We start from the raw sequence: 26591 nt of genomic DNA on the forward strand, positions 1-26591 counted from the left end.
TAGTTGCTTGGGTTGAAAGGAAAATGCCTTTTGACTTTGAGTCATTAGGTCAAAGACTTGTGGGATTGTTCCAAACAGGGACCATTTTGTTTCTGCACCATATTTTAGCATGGAAGTTATTGGTTTGGAAAAAGAAATGCTTCAAATATCAAATCAATTTTGAGATTTACTGATCATATGTCAGAGTGTATTGTGACTTGAAATTCATTGCTGTGTTGGCATCATAAATTGCTCTTTGGTTGAATGAAAACCCCACCCTGTTTTTTTTTATTCTTGTTTTTTTTTCAAAAATAAAATGTGTAGTGCATGTGCGTTAAAGTGTTGTCACAGATGTAAAGTGAAATCGAAAGAAATCACTTTTGCTTTTATAATATGTTTTCTTTGAAGTTAGTCTCTTATTCACGAAAATCCAGTTTAGGCAAAAAGTGTCATCCCTGATAAGCTTGTGTCAGGCAAATGTATGCATTTGGAAAATGGAATCAAGTTAAAATGTATTACTCTGAAAATACAGTTAGGGTATTTTTAACCATGAAGACATGTGCCTTAACAAAAATGACTATAAATAGCTGAACAATTTGAACTGTGTATTTATACCTAAAGGGTCAATTGGTTCATTTATTATAAAGATTCAATTTAATTTCTTTTCCTGAAAAATGACAGCATCTGAATCAAAGGTTCGAGTTTTATAATGAATACCATATAAATTTTAAAATTACTGCGGCTAGTGTTATAACCACAGAACCTGACACCAAAAGTCCAAGGCGACTTGTTAATCATCTGTGCATGATTTCCTCTATGTTTATAATTTAAGATTGAAATATATCAAATAGGCACAGGTCCTTTTAATATTCTGAACAAACATGCTGTAGATTCATTTATTTTCAGTTTCATGGATGCATAAAATCTGACAGTTTCATTTGATCTTAAATTCATTATTTTTTTTAATATATAACACTTAAGAATTGAACGTTTATTGGGGATCTGATTTTGTGGTTGAGAAGACCCACTAAAATCCACTAAAATTAGAGTCGAATGAATAATTTGAGCCGTGCTCTGTGAAAAGTGGGTTTAATGCATATGCGTAAAGTGTCGTCCCAGATTAGCCTGTGCAGTCCACAGAGAAGACACTTTCTTTAAACGAAACATATCATAAAAGCAGAAAGTGCCGTCCCAGATTAGCCTGTGAAGACTGCACAGGCTAATCTGGGATTACACTTTATGCACATGCATTAAATCCCCTTCTTACAGAGCACGGCTCATTTGTTTTACAGAAGTTAAAAAAGTGCTTCAATCTCATTGTTTTCATATATCTAGAGGCATTCTTAAATATATGTATTCACAGACATCCTTGGATTTAAGTACATTTTTAACCAGGTTTTCCGAAGGAAAAAACTGGTTATTAGATTGGCGAATGCAGGGCGGGCGGGCTGGCTGGCTGGCTGGCGGGCGGAACAAGCTTGTCCGGGCCAAAAACTTTGTCGTTCATTGTGAGATTTTAAAATCATTTGGCACATTTGTTAACCATCATTAGACGGTGTGTGTGTCGCGCGAAAAAATTACGTCAATATCTCCAAGGTCAAGGTCACACTTGAGTTCAAAGGTAAAAAATAGCCATAAATGAGCTTGTCGGGCCTATAACTATGTCATTCATTATGAGATTTTAAAATCATTTGGCACATTTGTTCACCATCATGGGACGGTGGTGTCGCATGAAAGAATCACGTTAATATCTCCAATGTCAAGGTCGCCACGACCAAAAATAGATTTATTTTAAAACAAACTTAAAAAGGGGTTAAGTTTGTTTGTTCATTTAAAAAGTTCAGTTGAGTTGTCTCCCTTAATCAGATTTTTTTCACAATGGAAACCTGGTTTTGTGACAATTTTGTCCCCCTTGTTAAAACATAGATTCAAGGTAGTTTTGGCATTTAATATAACTTAACTTGGCTGGTTGTAAGGCTATCAGATAAAATACTGGTTGATCTTAAACCCCAGCCGTGTGTATAATAGAAGTTGGAGAAGCCCATATTCCACTTCTCAATATTTCTACAATTGTTATTTAAATTGAATAGTCGAAAAATTCATGTCAAATACATGAACTTAAGTGGAACATAACAAACACAACTTTTGAATTGCATTGAAAATTAAAATACCAAGTGTACAATCTTTCATCACACAAACAATGTATGGCATTACAAAAATTCTATTGCATTTCAAGACAATGCCAAAGGTAATGAATCTACACAAATAGACAACACATCCAGCTATTTTTTCTTCAACCATCTGACCCGTCTGACCCTATACATGTAATACCAACTCATTTTATATCAGGCAAATTGTTCAAAACTTAGAAGTTGTTATAGTATATTAATGTATCCTCATTCTGCAAAAGCTGGGCCTTATGCATGTGCATAGAGTAGAACTGAATTCTTGCGAAGATAAAAAGTGGAAAGTGTTATCCCTGATTAAGCGGTGTGGACTGCACAGGCTAATCTGGGACTACACTTTATGCACATTCATTAAGCCCCATTTTCCCAGATATAGACTCATATATATTATATAATATTATATATACAATGCACACATGTCTAGATATGCGGGGAAAACTGCCCAGCCCCTGGGGTCTATTAAACAGTGAGATCAGGTCAGTCTAGGGTCTTCAAGAGTTCTTCTGTCTTGGCTTTTAGTTGCTTCTCAGCTGCCACCTGGGCCGCATTCTTCATGGCCAACAGCTGCAACAAGTAGCAGAAGGACCACATAGTTCAAAACTTAACTCTCTTTAGTGCTGGCACCAAATTTTGCAAACAGTTTACATCCAGATGAGACGCCACAGAACGTGGCGTCTCATCAGGATCCAAACTGTTTGCTTTTCTGATAGTATTCTTTGAAAAAATCAAAGAAAATGCCAATTTTAGAAAATCAGTAGACAAACATTTTAGCTGATGACAAATTTCCCAGCATGCAAAGGGTTAATATTTCTTTATTTAAGGAATTCTTACTATAATCCTTACTTTTGTATCGTTGTGATATTTATGCTTTTTTTATTACATAAAATATTCACGGTTAACTCAAATTTTCTTTAAAAATTAATTTTATGCAAAAAAAAATGTCGGCAAAAAACGATTTAGTTCACAGATCTGATCATCAGTGATTATGTTAAAGTGTAACTAAGACAATGCTGCCTTTCAAGTAGTGATGAATAGACTGTTATCATGTTTCATATTGTTTTCTTGGCATACCACTTCAGTGCTGACCTGGCAAATGGGTAACTAATCAGCACTTTGAACTGCTTATCCTTTAGTGCTTCAATGCTGATATTTCACTTCTACTTCTAATATATTTGCATAATATGATTTGAGTTATAGATTTTTAAAATCTTTTTGAAAAAAGCCATTTTTTAAGTCACCCTGAAGTGTTTTCAGACCTGTTTGTTAAACCCTTTCCCAGTGTTGTTTAGACCAGTTTGTCAAACCCCCAGCCTTAAGTGTCATTCAGAACTGTTTTTAAAAATCCTCACCCTCAAGTGTTATTCAGACCTGTTTTTTTAAAGCCTCAACTCAAGTGTGTATTCAGACCTATTTGTCCAAAGCCTCAACCTCAAGTGGTTATTCAGACCTATTTGTCAAAGCCTAAACCTCAAGTGTTATTCAGACCTATTTGTCAAAGCCTCAACCTTAAGTGTTATTCAGACCTGATTATCAAACCCTCACCCTCAAGCACAGGTACTTGAAAAAACAAGTGATCCTTATATATATAATAGAGAAAAGGTATCGACAATGATTTCACAGGTTAAATGATTAAACACCGTTTAATTGATGAAAATCCACCAAGTATGTCCAAAACAGCTAAGAGTTTCACAACATATAACCCCAAAAATCGCATGTGTAGTTCTTGATGTCCAAACCTACGTGGACTTTATAGCAAAGTTCTTGTTTAATTGTAGAAAAATGGACCAAAAATTGCCTTCCATCATAACTGACATCGTGGACGTCGAGAATTACATACTTCGGTTTGGGATCATATTTGTGAACCTTTCTGCTGTTGTTGGACATACTTGGTGGATTTTCATCAAATAAATGGTGTTTAATCATAGATGGACACTTCCTCCTGGCAACCACGACCACATATATGTGTGCATTGTTTGATCTTTGATGCTGTTGCATAGTGCTATTCCAATACACCTGTACAATCATCCTGGGTACCATTTCTCTTTTATATATATAAGGACCCAACAAGTACCTGTGCCCTCAAGTGTCATTCAGACCTGTTAATCAAACCCACACACTCAAGTCTATTTAGACCTGTTTTGAGTTATCAAAGCCTCACCCCCAAGTGTTATTAAGACCTATTTATCACCCCTCATCCCCAAGTGTTATTTAGACCTATTAGCACCCCTCACCCTCAAGTGTCAATTCTGACCTGTTTATCAAACCCTCACCCTAAAGTGTAATTCAGACCTGTTTATTAAAACCCACACCCTAAAGATTCATTCAGACCTGTATGTCAAACCCTCACTGACCTTTTTGTCAGCGAGTTGTTTCTCATCCTCCCTGTTTATGCTGGATGTTTTCTTGGAGAACTTTGAGTAGACTTTGTTGAGTGAGTCCTTGGTCTTGTTGAAGATGGCCTTGGCATTCTTGGCTAGCTGCTCCCTGTGCTCTCTGGACACCCTGCAATGGGAAATAGGAGAATTGGAGCCTCATTCTCTGGACACCCTGCAATGGGAAATAGGAGAAATGGAGCCTCATTCTCTGGACACCCTGCAATGGGAAATAGGAGAATAAGAGCCTCATTCTCTGCACACCCTGCAATGGGAAATAGGAGAATTGGAGCCTCATTCTCTGGACACCCTGCAATGGGAAATAGGAGAATTGTAGCCTCATTCTCTGCACATCCTGCAATGGGAAATAGGAGAATTGGAGCCTCATTCTCTGCACAACCCTGCAATGGGAAATAGGAGAATTGGAGCCTCATTCCCTGCACACCCTGCAATGGGAATAGGAGAATTGGAGCCTCATTCTCAGGACATCCTGCAATGGGAAATATGCGAATTGGAGCCTCATTCTCTGCACACCCTGCAATGGGAAATAGGAGAAATTTGGAGGCCTCATTCTCTTGCCACACCCTGCAATGGGAATAGGAGAATTGGAGCCTCATTCTCTGCACACCCTGCAATGGGAAATAGGAGAATTGGAGCCTCATTCTCTGCACACCCCTGCAATGGGAAATAGGAGAATTGGAGCCTCATTCTCCTGCACACCCTGCAATGGGAAATAGGAGAATTGGGAGCCTCATTCTCTGGACACACCCTGCAATGGGAAATAGGAGAATTGGAGCCTCATTCCATGCACACCCTGCAATGGGAATAGGAGGATTGGAGCCTCATTCTCTGCACACCCTGCAATGGCCATATGATAATTTGAGCCTTATTCTCTGGGCTTTGTGCATGTGAGTTAAGTGTCCCAAATTAGCCTAATTTGGGACAACACTTAAAGTTTTTCTGGATTTGTTTGTTTAAAGAAGGTCCCTTCAAAAGATAAATCCAATTTAGATGGAAAGTGACATTCCTGATTAGCTTTTACACAAATGCATTAAGCCCAGTTTTCACAGATGGAGTTAATTTTATAAACGATGATATTTGCAACATTATAGGTTTCGTGGTTTAGAGAAACTAGTAAACTGCTCATGTAAAGCAAAATCATTGATATTTTACATGTATAAAGCCTAAAAACCATGGACATGCCCCTAAAACTTCAGCAATAAGGATAATAAATTTTCCATTGTTTACAACTGTTCTTAAAAATAAGGCGAATATACCATGTATGTAAATTTCCTATTTCTTATTTTCTGGGACCTACTTAGGAATAGTGAGGTAGACAAGAGACTGGCCTTCTTGCTGAGGGTTCAAATTCATCCCAGAGTTTCTCAATGTGGAAAGAACTTCAGCAATATACTGAAACATATCATATGGTTAAAGTTATCTTTTAATATCTGTTCCTTCCATATTGGGATGAAATAAGGCTTATATTACATAGCAAATCATGTTTCACACAAAAGATGGTCACACTTCCACATTGACAAATATCATTTTTATCAAATTAACTTGTGATATAATCCAATCATTTCATGTGGACATCATATGTTGAGTATAACACTATTAAATACAAAAGAACAATTTCATTTTGTTTGTGATTTTCATAAGTGCACACCACAATGTTTGGGATTTCAGATAAACAGAAACTGATTCTTTAATAATAATTGCCGATGTGTTAGAATTTTGGTAGCACATTGTGTATATGTTTATGGTTTAATTTGAACTTATAATGTCTTTATTGTGCTTGCTTTACTTAAAGAGTTACCATGTAAGCATCTTGAAATAATGTAAACAGTGACAAATCATTTTAATTGAAATTTATAAATATGGAGATGACTGAGGACCATTAATATGGAGATGACCTTACCATAAATATGAGATGACCTTGACCATTAATATGGAGATGCCCTTGACCATTAATATGGAGATGACCTTGACCATTAATATGGAGATGACCTTGACCATTAATATGGAGATGACCATGACCATTTATATGCAGATGACATTGACCATTAATATGGAGATGACCTTGACCATTTATATGGAGATGACCTTAACCATTAATATGGAGATGACCTTGACCATAAATATGGAGATGACCTTGACCATTAATATGGAGATAACCTTGACCATTTATATGCAGATGACATTGACCATTAATATGGGGATGACCTTGACCATTAATATGGAGATGACCTTGACCATTAATATGGAGATGACCTTGACCATTAATATGGAGATGCTTTGACAATTGTCTACTGTTGAAGAAATAAACCATGAACATCATTCAAGTAATTAAAACAAGTTAATAAACATAACAGATGTGTTTTTTTATAATTAATAGATTTTTCTTGAATTGAATTGTTGAAGTATACAACAACCCCATTAACTGAGTATGCATACATGTGAGTTCTTGGCCAGGTTGACAACGACCAGGGACGGGGTCTTCTGTATGATGGAGGCAATCTGGTTCAGTGGAAACGAGCCATCAGGGGTCTTCACCTGCAGCTTGCCGTACATACCTGAAATAAAGCAAGCGTGACAATGTTGGTATTTGAGACGCATAATGCTAAAATGGGCCTTATGCTATGTGCGACCACCATAGGTCCAGACCAGCCTATGCATGTTTTTGCAATCTGGTGAGGAGTAATGCTGTCCACTACAAAGTAATGCAAGATTGTGTAATCTCATTATTGGACAGGGTTATTTCTGACCAGACTGCAGTTTGGTCTGAAGATACCCAGGCCCGTAAGGGATAGGTCTCATTTGTGCATGATGGGCTCATTTGTGAAATACCATGGTAAAATCATTTGTGCATGATGGGCTCATTTGTGAAATACCATGGTAAAAATGTGTTCTAGACATGGGTAGGTTAAATTTCATTATGAAAGGAAGGAACAATGTTTATGTTATGTGCCTTACTTACAATGGTATCATAACGTGGAAAAGTTTTCATTTGAATGTGCACTTTTTGTATAGGAATGAAACTTATTAAAACTGAGTGGAACAAAAATTGTATTTATCTTTCTGTAAAATGACCATTACCATATCTTGATGGCTTATACAGAGTTATAGGTTAAAAATAAGTTCATATTTTAACAAGTAACTATTAAATGATTGATTTACTAATTAGACTTTCATAGACGCGCTGTAAAATATTTTTTCAATAGAAATAAATAATTGTCCCTAGGACACTTTTTAAGGGTCAGTCACCATCAGTAATGATATTAAACTCGTTATGATTACAATATTCATGAAAAATTGCTATGCAAGGACACTATTAATAAATCATAGTGTATAGTTGCAAATTACAATTGCATAAATAATGTGAACATAATCTTAAAGCAAACTGGAAATGTGTCAGCCAAAATCTTTGTTTGCATTTTCACATGTTTTTTCTTAACGATTTTATTAATATATCATTTCTAGAAAAAAAAGGCGTGAAAAGTGGGTTATGCATTGTTTATGACGGTCAATATAAATGCCAAATAGAATTAATTTGCCCCTTTAACAACTTTATCAATGTATAATTGCTACATAATTGTATACTATAAATAATTTATCAATGCAAAAATGAGAATATGAATGCATTACTTTCACTCACATCTATTTTTAGGGGAATTCCTATTGACGTGCCCCTTTTAAAGCAATCCTGAGGCCATCCACTGTATTAACTGAGCCTCATTCTGGCAAACTTGGCCTAATGCACAAACTGTCCACCTGGATTAGCCTGGGTGTGCAGTCATCACCCGCTAATAAGTGATGACCCTTTTTGCTTTTATGGTGTTTTTTGTAGATGGAAAGTGTTGTCCCAGATGAGCATATGCAGACTGCACAGACTAATCTGGAATGACACTTTACACACATGCATTTAGCCCAACTTTCCCACAACACTGCTCAAATACTGCCCATACCTATGTTGGTCCTTAATGACAGCTCAAATACGGTCCTCAGTGACAGCTCAAATACTGCCCATACCTATGTTTGTCCTTAATGACAGCTCAAATACTGCTCATACCTATTTCGTTCCTTAGTGACAGCTCAAATACTGCCCATAACTATGTTGGTCCTTAATGACAGCTCAAATACTGCCTATACCTATGTTGGTCCTCAGTGACAGCTCAAATACTGCTCATACCTATGTTGGTCCCTTTTGACAGCTCAAATAATGCCCTAAGTGACAGATCAAATACTTCCGATACCTATGTTGCTCTTTGATGACAGCTCTTATACTGCCCATACATGTGTTGGTCATAAGTGACAGCTCAAATACTGCCCATACCTATGTTGGTCCTTAGTGACAGCTCAAATACTGCCCATACCTATGTTGGTCCCTAGTGACAGCTCAAATACTGCCCTTAGTGACAGCTCAAAAACTGCCCATACTTATGTTGGTCCTCAGGGACAGCTCAAATACTGCCCATATATATGTTGGTCCTCAGGGACAGCTCAAATACAGCCCATACCTATGTTGGTACTCAGTGACAGCTCAAATACTGCCCATACCTAAGTTGGTCCTCAGTGACAGCTCAAATACTGCCCATACCTATGTTGGTCCTCAGGGACAGCTCAAATACTGCCAATACCTATGTTGGTCCTCAGTGACAGCTCAAATGCTGCCCATGCCTATGCTGGTCCTCAGTGACATCCTAAATACTGCCCATATCTTTGTTGGTCCTCAGGAACAGATCAAATACTGACCAGACCTATGTTGGTCCTCAGGGACAGCTCAATGCTGCCCATACCTATGTTGGTCCTCCGTAACATCCTAAATACTGCCGATACCTATGTTGATCCTCAGTGACAGCTCAAATACTGCCATTCGTTACAGCTCAAATACTGCCCAAACCTATGTTGGTCTTTAGTGACAGCTCAAATACTGTCCATACCTATGTTGGTCCTCAGTTACAGCACCAAATACTGCCCATACCTATGTTGGTCGTCAGTGACAGCTCAAATACTTCCCAAACCTTTGTTGATCCTAAGTGACAGCTCAAATACTGCCCTTAGTGACAGCTCAAATATTGCCCATACCTATGTTGGTCCTCAGTGACAGCTAAAATACTGCCAATACCTATGTTGGTCCTCAGTCACAGCTCAAATACTTTCCATACCTATGAAGGTCCTTAGTGACAGCTCAAATACTGCCCTTAGTGACAGCTCAAATACTGTCCATACCTATGTTGGTCCTTAGTGACACTTCAAATACTGCCCATACCTATGTTGGTCTTTAGTGACAGCTCAAGCACTGCCCATACCTATGTTGGTCCTCATTGACAGCTCAAATACTGCCCATACCTATGTTGGTCTTTTTTGACAGCTCAAATACTGCTTATACATATGTTGGTCCTCCGTGACAGCTCAAATACTGTCCATGCCTATGTTGGTCCTCAGTGACAGCTCAAATACTGCCCATACCTATGTTAGTCCTCAGTGACTGCTCAAATACTGCCCATACCTATGTTGGTCCTAAGGGAAAGCTCAAATACTGCCCATACCTATGTTGGTCTGTAGGGACAGCTAAAATACTGCCCATTTCTTATGTTTGTCCTCAGGGACAGCTCAAATACTGCCCATACCTATGTTGGTCTTTAGTGACAGCTCAAATACTGCCCATACCTATGTTGGTCCTCTGTGACAGCTCAAATACTGCCCATACCTATGTTGGTCCTCAGGGATAGCTCAAATACTGCCCATACCAGTATTAGTCCTCAGTGACATCTCGAATACTGCCCATACCTATGTTGGTCCTCAGGGACAGCTCAAATACTGCCCATACCTATGTTGGTCCACAGGAACAGCTCAAATACTGCCCATACCTATGTTGGTCCTCAGGGACAGCTCAAATACTGCCCATACCTATGTTGGTCCTCAGGGACAGCTGAAATACTGCCCATACCTATGTTAGTCCTCAGTGACAGCTGAAATACTGTCCATACTTATGTTAGTCCTCAGTGACAAGCTTAAATACTGTCCATACCTATGTTGGTCCTCAGGGCAAGCTCAAATACTGCCCATACCTATGTTGGTCTTCAGGGACAGCTCAAATACTGCCCATACCTATGTTGGTCCTCAGGGACAGCTCAAATACTGCCCATACCTATGTTGGTCATTAGGGCAAGCTCGAATATTGCCCATACCTAGGTTGGTCCTCAGCGACAGCTCAAATACTGCCCATACCTATGTTGGTCCTCAGGGACAGCTCAAAAACTGCTCATACCTATGTTGGTCCTCAGTGACAGATCAAATACTGCCCATACCTATGTTGGTCCTCAGTGACAGCTCAAATACTGCCCATACCTAGGTTGGTCCTCAGTGACAGCTCAAAAACTGCCCATACCTATGTTCGTCCCTAGTGACAGCTCAAATACTGCCCTCAGTTGACAACTCAAATACTGCCAATACCTATGTTGGCCCTCAGTGACAGCTCAAATACTGCCTATACCTAGGTAGATCCTTAGTGACAGCTCAAAACTGCCCTTAGTGACAGCTCAAACACTGCCCATACCTATGTTGGTCTTTAGTGACAGCTCAAATACTGTCCATACTTATGTTGGTCCTCAGTGACAGTTCAAATACTGCCCATACCTATGTTGGTCCTCAGTGACAGCTCAAATACTGCCCATACCTATGTTGGTCCTCAGAGATAGCTCAAATACTGCCCATGCCTATGTTGGTCTGTAGGGACAGCTCAAATACTGCCCATACCTATGTTGGTCCTCAGGGACAGCTTAAATACTGTCCATACCTATGTTGGTCTTTAGTGACAGCTCAAATACTGCCCATACCTATGTTGGTCCTCTGTGACAGCTCAAATACTGCCCATACCTATGTTGGCCCTCAGGGACAGCTCTAATACTGCCGATACCTATGTTAGTCCTCAGTGACAGCTCAAATACTGCCCATACCGATGTTGGTCTTAAGGGACAGCTCAAATACTGCCCATACCTATGTTGGTCCTCAGGCCATCTCAAATACCGCCATACCTATGTTGGTCCTCAGGGACAGCTCAAAAACTGCCCATACCTATGTTTGTCCTCAGTGACAGCTCAAATACTGCCCATACCTGTGTTGGTCCTCAGTGACATCTCAAATACTGCCCATACATGTTGGTTCGCGGGCACAGCTCAAATACTGCCCATACCTATGTTGGTCCTCAGGGCCAGCTCAAATACTGCCCATACCTATGTTGCTCCTCAGGGACAGCTCAAATAGTGCCAATACCTATGTTAGTCCTCAGGGACAGCTCAAATACTTCCCAACCTATGTTGATTTCAGGGACAGATCAAATACTGCCCATACCTATGTTGGTCCTCAGTGACAGCTCAAATACTGCCCATACCTGTGTTGGTCCTCAGTGACATCTCAAATACTGCCCATACATATGTTGGTTCTCGGGCACAGCTCAAATACTGCCCATACCTATGTTGGTCCTCAGGGCCAGCTCAAATACTGCCCATACCTATGTTGCTCCTCAGGGACAGCTCAAATACTGCCCATACCTATGTTAGTCCTCAGGGACAGCTCAAATACTTCCCAACCTATGTTGGTCTTCAGGGACAGCTCAAATACTGCCCATACCTATGTTGGTCCTCAGTGACAGCTCAAATACTGCCCATACCTATGTTAGTCCTTAGTGACAGCTCAAATACTGCCCATACCTATGTTGGTCCTCAGGGACAGGTTCTGCACATACTCCTGTTTCATCTCCTCCAGTGCCTTGTCCAACTCCTGCTGGTAGCCACTCACATCAAAGTCCACACTAAGCTCTATGTGGTCTGTCTGAGCAGCAGCTAGGAATGTTTCCCCATAGGCATTGTAGTAACATTTAGAACAGCTGTTCAAATTGACAGTGAAATGCTAATAAAGACACAAACACTAGATTTCAACACTTTCCTCACACGGGTTTTTACAACACTACAGGATAAAAGAGTGAGATATTTAACTTCGCAGCATTGAAAGGGACAAAAAACATTATACACAAATTCAGTAATGCATGACTATAGTTTATTGTATTGATTTAAATAATCATGGAAGTCGCCAATAGCGACACAAATTTCTTGAATTACAACATTAAAACGATACAATTGTCTTCAACCTGCTGTTGCCCCAAAATAGTACTAATAGTATATGTAGGATAGGATTTAAAAATAATACTTAAGACAGTTCAAACCTTTTGCTCCTTTCTGTTTTTCCACCTTATCTTGGCCCTTTTTAAATCGCTTTGGAACAAACGTGAGATGCTGCAGTGTAGGTGTTGTTGTTAGGGAAGTTCTGTCCGTTTGTCTGGTCATAGAATGCATATTCCTGACCCGATTGGTCGATGTTGTCATATGACAACATGCCCTAAGTTTATTAGATGTGAGGGACTCACTTCTCAGCTGTCTCACTACATTAATAAGCTGAAACTGCAATGGTAGGACTGACATATCTGGAACCCAGGCCTGTAAAAGAAATTAAATGGAATTTTTTATGTATTTTTTATAAAATGCAAAATCATGTAGTGGAGTAGGGGCTGGAAATAACTCTCAAATGCCGCCCGAGGTTCGATGCTTTAATACACCCAAAAGTTTATCTGAATTTCTTATATATATATTTAATATATATTATAGAATTTTGAAACCTACAAACAAAATAACTAATTACAACACACCACAACCTTATACAAACACATATACAGTATTTCAAGATAATTAAATGCATTTGCGATGCAGACAAATAAATAAATGCAAATACAAATAATATAAAACTCACCAGGTTAGTAGAAGTATAATAGTTTAAGTAGATTTAAACAAATTGAAGTGTGTCTTTCCACAACCTTAGAGATAAGAAAAGCATGGCCAGCAATTTGCAAACACTTGTACTGGGGCTTTAGTATCGACCAATAAAACCAGGGCTTACTCTGCCATTCGCCAAATTAGCCAATGGCTACAAATAAGTAAAAATTTGGCTACAAAAAATTCCACTTGGCTACAAGGTTTTCTACATAATCACCCATAAAATATCCAAAATAATAAGAATTAAGACACAAAAAGGTAAATTTGGCTACAGAAAATTTTGAGCCAGAGGGAGCCCTGAAAACTCTTGTTTATTTGACATCTCTTATTTCTGACTGGACAAAACATGTATGACATCATGGTAGATTGCTGGACAAACACAGGACAAGGGCCTGAATCTCACAAGAGTTGCAAATGGACAAATGCAAGACAAAGGACATAAGCACTGGTACATGTATATGAGACATATACAAATCTAGTAACCCTGACCTATTCTACAATCATTTACATGATACTGTTCAGTTCATGGTGTTTCACCTACCTTTAAACATAGAAAATACTTGTTTTTTGTTGACTCATCATTTTTATGAGTTTGAGTTTCAGGGGAACAATACAGTCTGTATGTTTGTCAGAGTTAAGAGAATTGTGCTTATATTTTTCATAAGGGCTATATTGTGGGTTCTGGAAGAGTGGCGACTGACTGCACAAGCTAATTCGGACAACATTTTGCACACATTTTGCACACATGCCTTAGGCTGAATTTCCCTCAATGAGGCTCATTTAATACCCTGGATGGCCTCAGTATTTTATTTTCAGGGGTATGTAAATAGGAATTCCCCTATAGATTTAAATAAAAGTAATGCAAACATATTCCCATTATTGCAAGAAAATTATAGCCCTTTCTCCTTAGGCATTAAGATATTTGAGCCCGGTTTTTCCGTCCAGCACTTTTTAGTACATCCCAAAAAAACATGTAAAATGTCAATTTCATGAATGTATTTGAAAATGTTGTGGCCATATTTGATAAGATTAGCATACAACTTGTAGTACAATTTAAAAAAAAAATACATGCGGATTCTGGACAAAAAAGATATACCTTTTATAGTGCCCATGAGTTCCTGTTTTCATCATTCTACCAAACAAGAGGGCCAAGATGGCCCTAGTTCGCTCACCTGAGAGGAGTCAGTTCATTCAATCTTTACCAAACGTCAAACTTGACCTAGATATTGTCCAGACAAACATCCTGGTCGAATTTCATCATTATTGAACCAAAACTCTGGCATATGGAGTGATTTTGTTTTTGTAAGATTTGACCTGGTGACCTATATTTTGAGTTGACTCCCCTTACCAAAACATCGAACTTTGCTTACAAAAATAAATATTATGACCAAGATTCATAAAATCTGAAACAAAATAGTGACCTCTAGAGTGTTTACAAGGATTTTGTATAATATAATGAAAATTTGGACAATCTAAAGGCAATAATTATGGCATTAATTATGTGATATAAACAAAACAAATCTTTTCACCAAGTTTCATGATGGGCAAAAAATGTGACTTCTAGAGTGTTCACAAGCTTTTTTTACTATATAAATATGAGAAAACTGCCCCCCCCCCTGGCAGCCATGTTATCTAACTGACCAGAACCATTTTCTAACTCAACTCTCATACATGTATTAAGGAAACAAATGTTCTGACCAAATTTCATGAAAATTTGGACAAAACATTTGACTTCTAGAGTGTTCACATGTTTTCACTATATACATATAGAGATAAATGCCCCGCCCACTGGCGGCCATGTTTTTTCAACGATCTGGACCATTTTCGAACTCGTCCGAGATATCAATAAAAACAATGTTTTGACCAACTTTCATGATGATTGAGCAAAAATTGTGACTTCTAGAGTGTTTACAAGGTTTCTCTATAGCCAAATAAGGAAAACTGCTCTGCCCACTGGCGGCCATGTTTTTCAACGGACCAGAACCACTTTTGAACTCAACCAACATATCATTAAGACAAACATTTTGACAAAGTTACATGAAGATCGGGCATGAAATGTGACTTCTACAGTGTTTACAAGTTTTTTCTTTTTTTTTGACCTCATGACCTAGTTTTTGACCCGGCACAACCCAGTTTTGAACACAACTGAGATTTCATTGGGACAAAGCTTCTGACCAAGTTTCATGAAGATCAGACAATAAATGTGGCCTCTAGAGTGGCCTCTAGAGTGTTTACGAACAAATGTGGAAGGACAACTGACGGACGGACGACGGACAAAGACCGGTCACAAAAGCTCACCTGAGCAATCAGGTAAGCTAAAACAAATTTTTTAAATAAAATTCATTTTAATTATTAAATACTTACCTGTTATCGTATGCTTATACTTTCCAAGGGGAAATAACTCATCCGGAATTTTAACTGGGAATCCGCCACCTCAATACCGTAATACAGGCCAGGTTAAACATAGTGCAATGCAACCTTGCCAAAAATCGGTAACCAACCCTCAATATTCTTTCAATATATATACAAAAATATTAATCGAATAGCGGGGTGGGAGGTGGGACTTACCGATAACAGGTAAGTATTTAATAATTAAAATGAATTTTATTTAAAAAATTTGTTTTAATGTCATAAATACTGACCTGTTATCGTATGCTGATTTTGCAGCTGCGGTGGGATGGTTCGTATATATTTTCCCAACACAGTAGAACCCATAAACAGGGTTATCAGCTAATGATATCAAGTAATCTTCGTTAAAACGGTATTAATTATGACTTCTCGGACAGAGTAATATGTCTATGTCGTAAAGAAGACACTACCGTTAGTGAAACCACAACATGCCCAAACGTATACAAATTGTATTGTTGGCACTTCAGAAAACGAAGATAAAAAGATGACAAGGTGGTCGGATTCCTCCAGTAAACAGCTTAGAGCACGTCAAAAAGTGGGGTGTGATTAATATATGCCCACAAAACAGACAGAGCTCTTAATTCATGCGGTCAGATCCTAAAAAGGAATGAATCCTTAGATAGGATAAGATTAACTTTCCTTAGTCGAGGTCTAACCCCTAGAAATAGAAGCCGCAGACACATCTCCCCCCCCTTTTTGGGGGAAAAGAAGAGTGTCTTTGAGAACCTCGAATGGACTTCTGACTAACACTGCTGAGATAGAACTTCAAAGCCCTGATTGCCCAAAGAAGTTTATCCTCATCTTCATGACTACCAGTTTAAGAAAACTTGGAAACTTGAAGGTAGAAGCCATATAGAGGACTTGATATTAAGCAAGGAATCCTGGCTGACACAACAAAGTGAAAACGACAGTAGATCCAACTGGAATTGGTCGTATTCAACAGAAAAAGCATGAATTTCACTTCTCCGTATGGTAAAAGCCAAAATAAGAAGGAAAACCGTCTTAAAATTATATTGGAACTGTTAATAAGCCTGATGAAAAAGGTTCATAGGGAGCTCATTAAGCATCCCAACATGTTACACAAGTCAAAACCGCTTAAGAAGGTAAAGGAACGAAAAACATAGTGTTGACGTTCCATAGTTTGGATCAGTTCCAAAATAGGTAAGACAGCACAGAGTTGCGATGACTTACACAAAACAAGGTATACGAAAGCATAATCTCTATCCTTTGATGAAGAAAAGAACAAATTTCTTATCATCAAGAAAAAGATGAGAAAAACCTCTATGTATCTAGCAGAGTGATTAAGGTAATAACTATGCTCTCAATTACCCAGTAAAAAATGAATTTCCATAGAACCTTTATACAGTTCTGATGGAATTATCCTTGCACAAGTAACAAGGATTGAAACTCTAACAGAAAAACGTTCTTCTGTAGAGATAACTAAAAGTTATTAATGGCCAGACATGAAGTGGCACATGTTTGGATCAGTAAAAATATGTCTCAGTGAGATATGATATTTGACCTGTGAAGAAGTTTCCTGAAAATAATTGTACAGGAGACTCAAAAGGTCGTAGAACCATAATCCCATGGTTCATTAAGTATATTTCATGAAATTATGGCAAAAACTCAGTTATTGCAAAAACTCACCAAGAAGGCAAGATATTCCAGTTTATGTCAATGGACGAATGTATAACAATCGCACACCCTGCTGGATCGATTTCTGTGAACTGCATTGTTGACGTTGTTCAGCATACCGGTATACACTGCGATATACGATCGCATAACGCTAATAACTAGCGTTTGATGATAAACAACATTCTTTGATATACTATGTACACCATGCAACTCGTCTGCAACTTCACTGCCGCGCATGCGCAATTACATTATTGAACCCAACGGAAAAATAATTCGAAAGAAAGAACTGCAGGACAAAACGTCCAACAGGGCGTTGAGACGAACTGGTATGAGAAAGACGATAGAGAAAATGTGTTGTTCTTGCAAAGAACGAATAAGTTCCTGATTTCCAGTTACAAGGAGTGATAATATGATCACCTCCGTGTCTGTAAGTAAACCACGACCGATGTGTGATAGTTGAAACCATCACAAAGGAATCGTGAAAATGTGTTGTAAATGAAAAACAGCTAAAAAGAATTTTCGCTTTTCAAGATGTAGATGTGCAGGTGATATTCGTTAGGATACCACATAATTGAGAAAACCAAGATACGTTGTTCTATGTTATCGTACATAACCTTATCTGCTCACATCTGTATAAGATGTAAGGAAGGTTGTGGTAGAATAAACTATATTCTTGCCAAGATAATCTTCTAGTCTAGACACCACTGAATAGTGGTAAATAATGACAAAAAGATGGAAATCTGTGTCATTAAATAATCCCGAGATTAATACAATTATCTTAAAAATAAAGCTGAAACGGACGTAAGAAAAGACGTCTCAGCAGAAGGACCGGTGACCGGACCGGTAAATACCGACCGGTGACCGGAACCATTTGTCAAGGATGGGTGGGCAAAGAAACCACGGCAAGCCGAACTTTCCTACTCCAAACACACTTGAAAATTGGTAGAATAGGACAATGTTTAACACTTATAAGTTTATGACCTATCTACAGAATATAGCCTCTTTTTGAACCAATAACAGGCGCCTTTAAAATCCTAGATAATACAGGTCGCGAAGTCATCGATTACGAAGTACGGAAATATGATTGATAGTGGTACCCTCCGGAATCGGAGGTGTGATGGCAGAAAAGGGTGAAAACCCTAGGGGTAACCTTAAGCGGGTCCACGCTTGCCGGTAGAATGCATGGAAGTCTTAAATTCTGACTTGATTAATCCATTTACTTCAAGACTTCTAACCGGGACGAATTCCGAAAGGAATACGACCAGTTATAGGAAGACGGCCTGTTATGGCCAGAAGTGTAATAGAAGAATAACTTTAAGATGAGGTCCCTCCAGATCCTAGGATCTAAGATCTGAGTTCAATAGGTCCTAAGCCATCTACAAGACTGTAGCCGCTATGCGGTCAATCTGATAGGCAATCCTAGGTATCAGAACTCTTGTTGATTCCAGTAGCTTGAAAATATGCACTGCCGTAGGAGCAATAGAAAAGCAGAAGTCGATACAAATGTCGTCTTGCTAATCCTGCTAGCGTCATTAATGTGTCCCAACTGTTCCGTGACACTGACTGCAAAGTCTGTAGCCGACAGGTAAAGGCGGTTAAAACAATTCATCCTTCGGGTCTCGAACATAAATTAATAGAGGTCAAATAGTAATGTTCGACCTCAATGCTAGTCTCCGAGCCCACTTCAGCCGATCTATCTGCAAGACCAGTAGTCTGCATGTAGCCGGTTGAGATAGAAGTACAAATAACAGATATAGCATGATTTGGTAACCGTCGCCAGTAGAACATCAGTATTGAAAAACACAAAAAGTCATGTAGATTGTTGAATCCATAAAATAAAGTATTCAATACAATCATAGCCAGGGGTATACAACTATGTAATGTAGACGATACCCGTGATACTAAAAATTGACCGATGAAAACACAGTGGAATACCGGTAATTGGTAAGTGGTGACCGAACCGGACCGGTCAATGACCGGTAACTGTAGCCCGGTGACCGGACCAGTCATAATATGACCGGTGACGTTACCAGTTAAAGACCGAAAAATGGTGGAATCCATATGGTCTGTTATCAATGTCAAGCACTGCTCGGAAAAGAAGATCATGCCAAAAAATCCAATCCGATGGCGATGAGACATCACTTATTCTGACCGGTGATCAGTGATCGGTGATATGACCGATGAATGGTGACCGATGTCCGGTGATCGGGACCGGTATAATATAACTGCGTCAGAATGGAAATATCTGGTGCAGAAGAATGACCATCCACGAAGTCATCTGATAATGTTAACCGGAAAAACAACGGTAGATTTATCAGTATTAATAGGCATACTTGTCCTTGTAGTCGTAGTGGAGAAAAGAACAGCTTATCCCGAAGCCTGAATGTTTAAACGAACTAGTGTTCGTATACAACTACGGCTCGGTGACTGCAACATGTGTGGGTGCCATAAGAAGAACCATCACACGTGGAATGGAGACATGATATTCCTAAAGGAATAAAATGGAGAACGTCGATATGACCAGTAGGTTCATTAACGCCTACGTGAGAAGTGGCGACATCCATATAACTTCGATGCCGAAATATTGTTCGGCTACGCTGGAAATATTGTCTTCTACAATATTGTCTCCGTGAGCATTGACATGATCGCTTACGAGCGTATCAACGCCGAGAACTACTCAATGAAGGAGAGGTATGTTCGATAACTATCCAGTGGTGCTCAATGCAGTCCGCTGATGTCTACGTGAAGGTTGACGACGTCCTCGTTTCCTGCGATGTCGAGATCTGGATCGGCCGAGATGTGGATCGGCTGCGATGAGACCGAGATCTTCTAGAATAACGTCTCCGTGAGTGACGACGTGATCGCTTACGAGAGCCGCGACGATGAGAACTGCTCGACGAAGAAGAGCGTGTCCGATGTCTAATCCTTGATGAAGACGATGTATTCAACGAAGAATAGGAGAATAATTCAATGAAAAAGACCGAGTTCTTCTTCTTGACCGGTGACTGGTGTTATCGGTGGCAGGCCTAACTGATGACTGTTGACCGGTGACCGGAGCGGTGATCAATGACCGGACCGGTGACCGGACCGGACCGTTGACATGACCGGACCGGTGACCGGACCGGTGACATGACCGGTGACCGGACCGGTGACATGACCGGTGACCGGACCGGACCGGTGATCAATGACCGGACCGGTGATCAATGACCGGACCGGTGACATGACCGGTGACCGGACCGGACCGGTGATCAATGACCGGACCGGTGACCGGACCGGACCGGTGACCGGACCGGACCGGTGACATGACCGGTGACCGGACCGGACCGGTGACATGACCGGTGACCGGACCGGACCGGTAATCAATGACCGGACCGGTGACATGACCGGTGACATGACCGGTGACCGGACCGGTGATCAATGACCGGACCGGACCGGTGACATGACCGGTGACCGGACCGGCCGGTCAGACGTCGATCAATGGTCCGTGATCAACGTCCCCGGTGACGTACCGGTCATATCATGACCAGTGTTGTCACCGGATAATGACCGTATGGCGGATGCCAAATGGTCCGGCATTGGTCGATGTCCTTGACCAATGCCATCGGGCAAAGACCGGCTGACGGGTGTCGCCATATGGTATGATGTTGACCGACTGTCTAAGAGACTTAGCATAGTACGGTCGCGATCGTGCCCGATACCCGGTGACTGATACTGCAACTATCATCCATGATCTGCGAAGTCACAGGGTATTTATCCACTCTTGTTTCTGCGACCATCATGTAGTCGAATATATGAAAAACAAGAGCAAAGCATATTCAACCATAAACTGGTCACAGACCAGATTATCATACGGCACATAAAATCATTATTTGACCATAATGAAAATTATAATAATACTGCCGTAGATCATAAATTAAACAAAAGTTTCATTCAAAACAGATGAAAAATAAAATGACGATCAATTAGATTGTCATACGGAACGTTAAAATCATTATTGCACACAATGGCAAATGATAAACAATCTGTCAATAGAAGAACACGCTTTGCACGATCTCGTAACACATTAGAAGAACATGCTTTGCACGTTCTAGCAATGTATTAGAAGAGCACGTTTTGCACGTGGTCGTTCGCGCCTGAAAACACCCAGCATGGTAGAAATAAACCATTGTTCGATAAAAACAAGCATGGCTTACCTTTACAAATGAAACAAAATCCATTAAATCCACACAAATTAATCCGAATGAGAAATAAAAAGATAAATAACACAATTTATCTATTCAAAACCCCAATCAACCAAGTGAAAAACAATATTTTAATTCAGAGCCGTAAAAGACACGTATACACCTGGTTGATCCGGAAAGAATATTGAGGGTTGGTTACCGATTTTTGGCAAGGTTGCATTGCACTATGTTTAACCTGGCCTGTATTACGGTATTGAGGTGGCGGATTCCCAGTTAAAATTCCGGATGAGTTATTTCCCCTTGGAAAGTATAAGCATACGATAACAGGTCAGTATTTATGACATTAAAACACTTGGGCTACTTTTGTAACCTTTATTTCAATATTATCAATAAAGGTTATTTCTTGGATATAACACTTAAAAAAGGCACAAACCTATACAATTTTCAGTCAGACAATTATTATTTATCATGGTGATGTAACAGTTCATGTCCAATATGTTACTTCTTGAAGTCAGATCTCAAACTGTTTTTACATAACTTGTGTAGCGTCGACAAAGCTTTTGATAGGAACAAAGGTTGAGGTCGAAACGCTGTGATGACAAATCAATGCCGTTTATTTCAACGAGAATATTTTAAGATTTTGTATACAAATCATGTTTGCTAAGTGGTGTCCATTCTGTTACATCATTGACTTTAAACCAATATAAATTGTCTGTTTTTGCAAAATTCCTTAACATATCTTTTTGTTCAATTTATTAAATCGTAGGACTTTCCACAAACTCAGTACTGAAATACAATTTTGTGGTTAACACACCAGCTTAAAAATTCACAAAATATTGGACATCAAGCTATTTATGATGTAACCAAAAAGTGCTGGATGGAAAAACCGGGCTCATTTTCGTGTTTGTTTCGCTGTGAAAGTTTGAACTATATACTCTATGGTCTGGTTTGTGTTCAAAATATTTGTCATATATAAAAAAATGATAAATGCAATATGCAAATGTCACACACTTTTAAATATGTTGCCTACGGCTGCATCATCTATCGATAGTACAGTCAGTCAACCAGTTTAGAATAACCCGGCAAAAAACGTTATTCTTTTGACCACAATAATTTCTTTCGGGATTTAGTGTCAATGTGAAAAGATGTAAAAATAAAAGGGTACAATTTAATTTGTATTATAACAGGTTAGGCCAGGCAACATATGCAGTTTTTTGTCAAAAAGAGCCAATCAAAGTTCACCCTTCGGAAAATTATAAAAAATCATTCAACTTACAAAATTGCTATTTCAAAACATTGTCATGGCATTTGTTTTCAATCAGCAAAACGTTGATTTGAAAATAATAAAGCCTTATGCACATTTCAAAACATAACTCATTCAATCAGTTCTAGTTAACTTTTTGCTGCATTAATTATCCCCTCTGTTAGTCTTATTTATAAGAAGCGCAAAGAATTTAGAGATACTTTTTATATGGGCTACATTCTTTGGAACGTCTTATCGTTGCAGGACCTTTTATGTGGTGGACACCAGAAAGTTTAAATGTTCATCAATTTGTGTAAAGTTGCAAAATAACATTACCAACTGATTCAGTTTTAGTTCAGAAGTCCATTTTACCTAAAATATCGTCGAATTGAAGTTAGAAAAGCATAAATTCTTCAGTTAAACTTCTGCTTAAGTCGCAACAATATCACTGACCTCTTGCCATATTATGAAACAGATTTAAATATCAACCAATCAGAAGAAGGCATTACGGTGTAACATGTACGCGTAATTTTATTTAACATGAGCTTTTAACATCGACTTTTACCTAACTAGATCTAGTATGCTCATTTTTGTCAATTTAATAAGCATATGTTCAAAACAGATATGATTCAGTTTCAATTCACTCTTCTAAGTTTCAGAAACTTTTTATGCATGTCTTTTTCGCACCTCTGTCTGTGTTGTTTTATGAACTTACATTCTACGTTACATAGGATGGTATACTGTACGATCTGTATCAATATTATTTATGTACAGTATAACAATAAAATATGTATTTATTTCAGAACTTGTTTATTGTCACTTTAGAAAAAAAATAATCTTAATTAATCCAAAAAAAGTATAATAACATCGGTTTACTGCGTAACGCTCAGCACCACAACAGACGAACGCAAACTGTATTTTACGCCGTTTATTCTTCCACATTTAAACCAGATAATTACATCTAGGCCGTGTTATCAATCTATATCTTCACAGCGAGCGAATCGAGAGATATTGAAAAATTGAATAGTTGTTGGATTTAAATTTCTCAGGGGTGCAAAATTCAAAGTGTCATTACATAATTTTTAGGGAACATTATCGAGAAATTAATTATCTACACAGCTATGTAAATATTATTGCAATCCGTTGATATTAAGTTTCTGATATCGGGGCTTGAATGTTGCGCACAAAATCCTTGCGCAACAATTTAGACAAAGAAGGAAAAATGTCCACCATTAATCAAATGCTTCAGCCGTTGTACGCTCCAATTATTATAAAAGGTAGCTTAATATTTGTGAGCGTCAACGAGTTGGACTATCCCCTCTGTAAGCATAATACATAAGCTTTCTTCCTTAAACCTTGTTAATTTATTCCTTTAACTTATGTATACCTTAGACACTTATAATTTTGTTTTTATTGTGGCATTATGGAAAATGAAATACAAATTAATCAGAACTGCTGATTATCTGGAACTGGTTGACAAACTGTATTTGATACAATTCTTAACATTGTAACACAGAATATTGTAAATGACTGATTGTTGATGATGGGAATACTTAAACTAACGATATTTTATTTTTTCTCTGTTTACAATATAACTGTGTTTGTTTGGGTGTAAATCAAGTTTTACGGGTAGGCCTATTTGTGAATGCTACTAGGTACGAAATTATTTGGTACGAACACATAGGCAGGACATTGTGCGAAGCCGGCAGACAATACCTTAATTTTCATTTATAATCACCTATATTCAACCTTTGTAATGAAACCTAATGGAAATATGTCTTTACCTTTAAATTGCTATGAAAAACACTGCAAATACTTCGACCTTACAAGTTACACACGCCAAGTAAGTACGATATAGTACAACTCTAAACGGTGTTCATGTAATTATTTCCACCGACAAGTTCATTGAAAACAACAACAACGACGTACATTTTAACAACAAAACAGATATAAAAGCTTCTTATTTATGCGTGCAAATGAGTAAGGTAAGTTAAAACCGTTTAATTGTTTGCATAAATTTAACGTTCTCCGACTATAAGTTAAACATATGCACATTAATGCAACCTTTTAAACCGTAATGTCTTGTCCAAAGAATTAGAATTTTGGTTCACCCCTAGTTCTTCTTGAACGCTTTGAGCTTTCTTCTACTTCATACGTCCTACAGTCAGTTGCTTACTATTACAGGAAGGCCTATTATAGGCAGATATGGAAACTGTCGAGTCCGTTTCCTGGGAAGAACCAGTACTTGGTGTTGAGGAGATGAGAATGCTCCCCAAGTAGGGAGCGAACCCACTTATGTCCATATTAAAAACCAAGTTCAAAACATAATACATCGTAACAAACACATTTATTGTTGCCATTAACACTAATTTGCATGTTTTTAGTGTAGAGATGTTCAAAACACAAACTAAAGGAAAAAATGTTATCAAACAAAAAGTGGACGTTTTGAATAAATATTCAATCTTTCACGATTCCGGAGAAAGTTGATGTATCACAATTGGTTGATTAGACACAGATCTGTCTTTTGGAGGAATCCAGAGATAGTCAATGTATATTTTATGCATAATTTAAAACTCTTAATACTTGTTGTTGTCCATGGAAAATACTTTACTTACACGTTTCCACAAACCATTGACTTGTTTGAAACTTGGATATGATAACTATTCTGAAAGCATACCAGATCATATAGGTCATTTTAATTTGTCCATTAGTGATATATTTTTGTGTTGATTTCTGTCAGAAAACATTTTATGTGTCTCATATTACCGATTAAAGTGCGGCCTGGACTCCAGACGGCAAGTTAACATGAAAGAAAGCCATTACAAATTGCAACTTCCCTCAACCCAGATGATCAATAGCTGGGAATTGAATTACTGATTATTGCAACTAGGTTCAACCCCCATAGTGCCATTTACATACATGCCCGAAATTTTGAGGTCCAAATCGGAAAGTTTTTTTAAAAATGTCGAGCATTTGACCAAACACCTGAACACCTAAAATGACCAATCATGCCACCTTTACTATACTTACAAAACTTCACAATTTCTGGCAAATATTGGCGCTAAACGTGTTTTAGAATTTCATGAACACATAACGGTCTCCAATTTCTGGAAGTTAACACACATGTTCACTATGCAGATTAATCCATAACGTGAAATGTGGGGCATGCCTCTACATGTATTTGACATACATTTGGGACAGAGGCATGTGTAATCGTTAAACACGATGTGTGCGCATCAAGGACTGTTTTTATTCAACCAATCATTAATTGACTTTAAATTAAGATTGATTCAATATTTACACATTATTTTCTGAAAATCAGTCCAAAACGAAAGTAAATGTATGTGAAACATCAATGTGTATCTGTCAGCGCTCAATTTGTTTGATATGTACAAAATTGGTGTTAAGTTGTTTTTTTAGCCTCAGATGGTATAATACAAAGAATACCATGTAATAGTATTTTATAAGCAGTCTGCTTTTAATTCACTATGATGTATCTATCTCTAGCAATTAGCAACCTATATCATAAAAACACCATGGTGTGAATGCCCCATAAAATCAATAATTTGCTGATAGAGCACTGATAAGGTGCCAAAAACAACAGGATCACTCAATGGACAAATAGATATGGTTTTTTTATAAGGGGGCAATAAAAGGATTAGCGATGGTAATTGAACCTAGACGGCACTTGAATACCCAATTTTATTGTGAACTTTTAGAAAGTATGTCGTTTTTTTACGAATGTCGGGAAAAAT

General features: G+C 38.3%; 2 protein-coding genes across 4 annotated transcripts in view; one reads left to right on the top strand and one right to left on the bottom strand.

Moving 5' to 3' along the window:
* Positions 1 to 2281: 2281 nt before the first annotated feature.
* On the bottom strand, positions 2282 to 24724 carry LOC127836954 (ribosome-recycling factor, mitochondrial-like). 2 transcript variants are annotated; one of them, XM_052363623.1, is made up of 7 exons: positions 24621 to 24724; positions 12765 to 13035; positions 12253 to 12384; positions 6995 to 7113; positions 5856 to 5950; positions 4517 to 4667; positions 2288 to 2729 (listed from the first exon to the last, which is right to left on the bottom strand). In XM_052363623.1, exons 2-7 carry the CDS (start codon positions 13018 to 13020, stop codon positions 2643 to 2645), a joined length of 840 nt encoding a protein of 279 aa, XP_052219583.1. In that variant the 5' UTR covers positions 13021 to 13035; positions 24621 to 24724; the 3' UTR covers positions 2288 to 2642. The 2 variants fall into 2 exon arrangements, with proteins under 2 accessions (XP_052219584.1, XP_052219583.1); XM_052363624.1 differs by lacking the exon at positions 12253 to 12384 and having other exon boundaries at positions 2282 to 2729.
* LOC127836957 (probable RNA-binding protein 18) overlaps positions 24699 to 26591 on the top strand; it is a 39770-nt gene continuing 37877 nt past the window's right edge. For both annotated transcript variants that reach the window (XM_052363628.1, XM_052363629.1), the window contains exon 1: positions 24699 to 24821. In XM_052363628.1, the coding sequence (XP_052219588.1) occupies positions 24813 to 24821 (9 nt within the window). In that variant the 5' untranslated portion in view covers positions 24699 to 24812. The remainder of the gene's footprint in view (positions 24822 to 26591) is intronic.

Source organism: Dreissena polymorpha, chromosome 7, assembly GCF_020536995.1.
Source record: "Dreissena polymorpha isolate Duluth1 chromosome 7, UMN_Dpol_1.0, whole genome shotgun sequence".
Lineage (NCBI taxonomy): Eukaryota > Metazoa > Mollusca > Bivalvia > Myida > Dreissenidae > Dreissena > Dreissena polymorpha.